The sequence below is a fragment of the Aplysia californica genome, unplaced genomic scaffold (genome assembly GCF_000002075.1).
Source record: "Aplysia californica isolate F4 #8 unplaced genomic scaffold, AplCal3.0 scaffold00355, whole genome shotgun sequence".
NCBI lineage: Eukaryota > Metazoa > Mollusca > Gastropoda > Aplysiida > Aplysiidae > Aplysia > Aplysia californica.
The window spans coordinates 528,429-529,619 of record NW_004797625.1 but is presented as its reverse complement, the minus strand read 5'-3'; the positions used below and the strand labels follow the sequence as shown (position 1 = coordinate 529,619).

At 43.0% G+C, this 1,191-nt stretch overlaps 1 protein-coding gene across 1 annotated transcript in view; it reads left to right on the top strand.

Moving 5' to 3' along the window:
• Window positions 1-1,191, top strand: part of LOC101854586 (transient-receptor-potential-like protein) — a gene marked incomplete at its 3' end in the record, with an annotated part of 68,424 nt that overhangs the window by 60,935 nt on the left and 6,298 nt on the right. The window contains 1 exon segment of the mRNA XM_035970984.1: window positions 814-855. Coding sequence (XP_035826877.1) covers window positions 814-855 — 42 coding nt within the window.

Below are 1,191 nucleotides of genomic sequence, written 5' to 3'. Positions count from 1 at the left end.
CCCCCCACAACAAAAAACCCAGACAAAACAAAACAAAACAAAACAAAACCTACAAAAAACTAACAACGCCTGAACATGTGTTGGTGCATCCTGACAATCACAAGCAACTGTTTCAAGTTCTTTATAGCACCAGCCCCCTTTTTACCAACCTTGTGACTGTGGATGTTCCGGACTTCGTGAAATAATTCACAGTAGGGGCGATACTTTACCTATACTCAAAAATGGCATCCAGTCATCCCAAGAGCAGATCAGCCTTGGCCTACAACATTCAAAATGTAGATCTATAGTTATCTCTTGAGATTTTTCGACCATAACAATGTCTTACAATTTTATATCGAAAACGTAATTATCAGCTCTCTACCGTAGAATTACAAAGTTCTATCTGACACTTATGGCTGTTTTAAGTTTACTAAGACCATGAAGTCAGAAACCAAATTAATATGTCTTCTGTCTGCTCTATCAAAGACATATGATTATTCGGAGTCGTTATCTAGATGAGGGTGCGGTGGCGGAGCGGTTAATGCGCTCGTCTCCGAAGCGGAAGTCTGGGTTCGAGCCTCGGTTCGGACACGGATTTTTTCGCCCCCTCCTGCCCACTCAGCAGTAATGGGTACTTGACTTCGAGTTGGCGAAGTAAAGGCGGCGTGGAAAGGAACTGGCCACCCTACCACAATATGCCGAAGGCCCAGGAAGTTATCTCACTAACAAGGTAATCCCCGATGTCCGGATCGGGAACAACTTTACTTTTAACTTTATCAAGATATTCAAAGAAAAAGCTTGACATGGTGTGTAACCTGCTATTACTCCTTACAGACCAAGGGCAGTGCTGAGATCCACGTCAACAATGAGCCAGAAGTGAGTTGTGTGTTGATGTGTACATATTTCATTGATGAAGGTGTATAAGCACATGTACACATTATGTACTTGTTCTTTTCTTTAGTGCCGTTTATATTATTACGTGACCTCTATGTGTGCTTTGATTAGATCAAATTATGTCTTTCCTTTTATATTATGTCTTCGCTTTCCTTATGCCAAAAAGCAGAGATGTTGTTCTTTTATGTGCGCGCGATGTCTCTCTCTCCCTCTCTCTCTCCCTCTCTCTCTCTCTCTCTCTCTCTCTTTCAGGGAGAGAGGGGGAGAGAGGGGAGAAAGGGAGGGGGAAGGAGAGAGAGAGAGAGAGAGAGAGAGAGA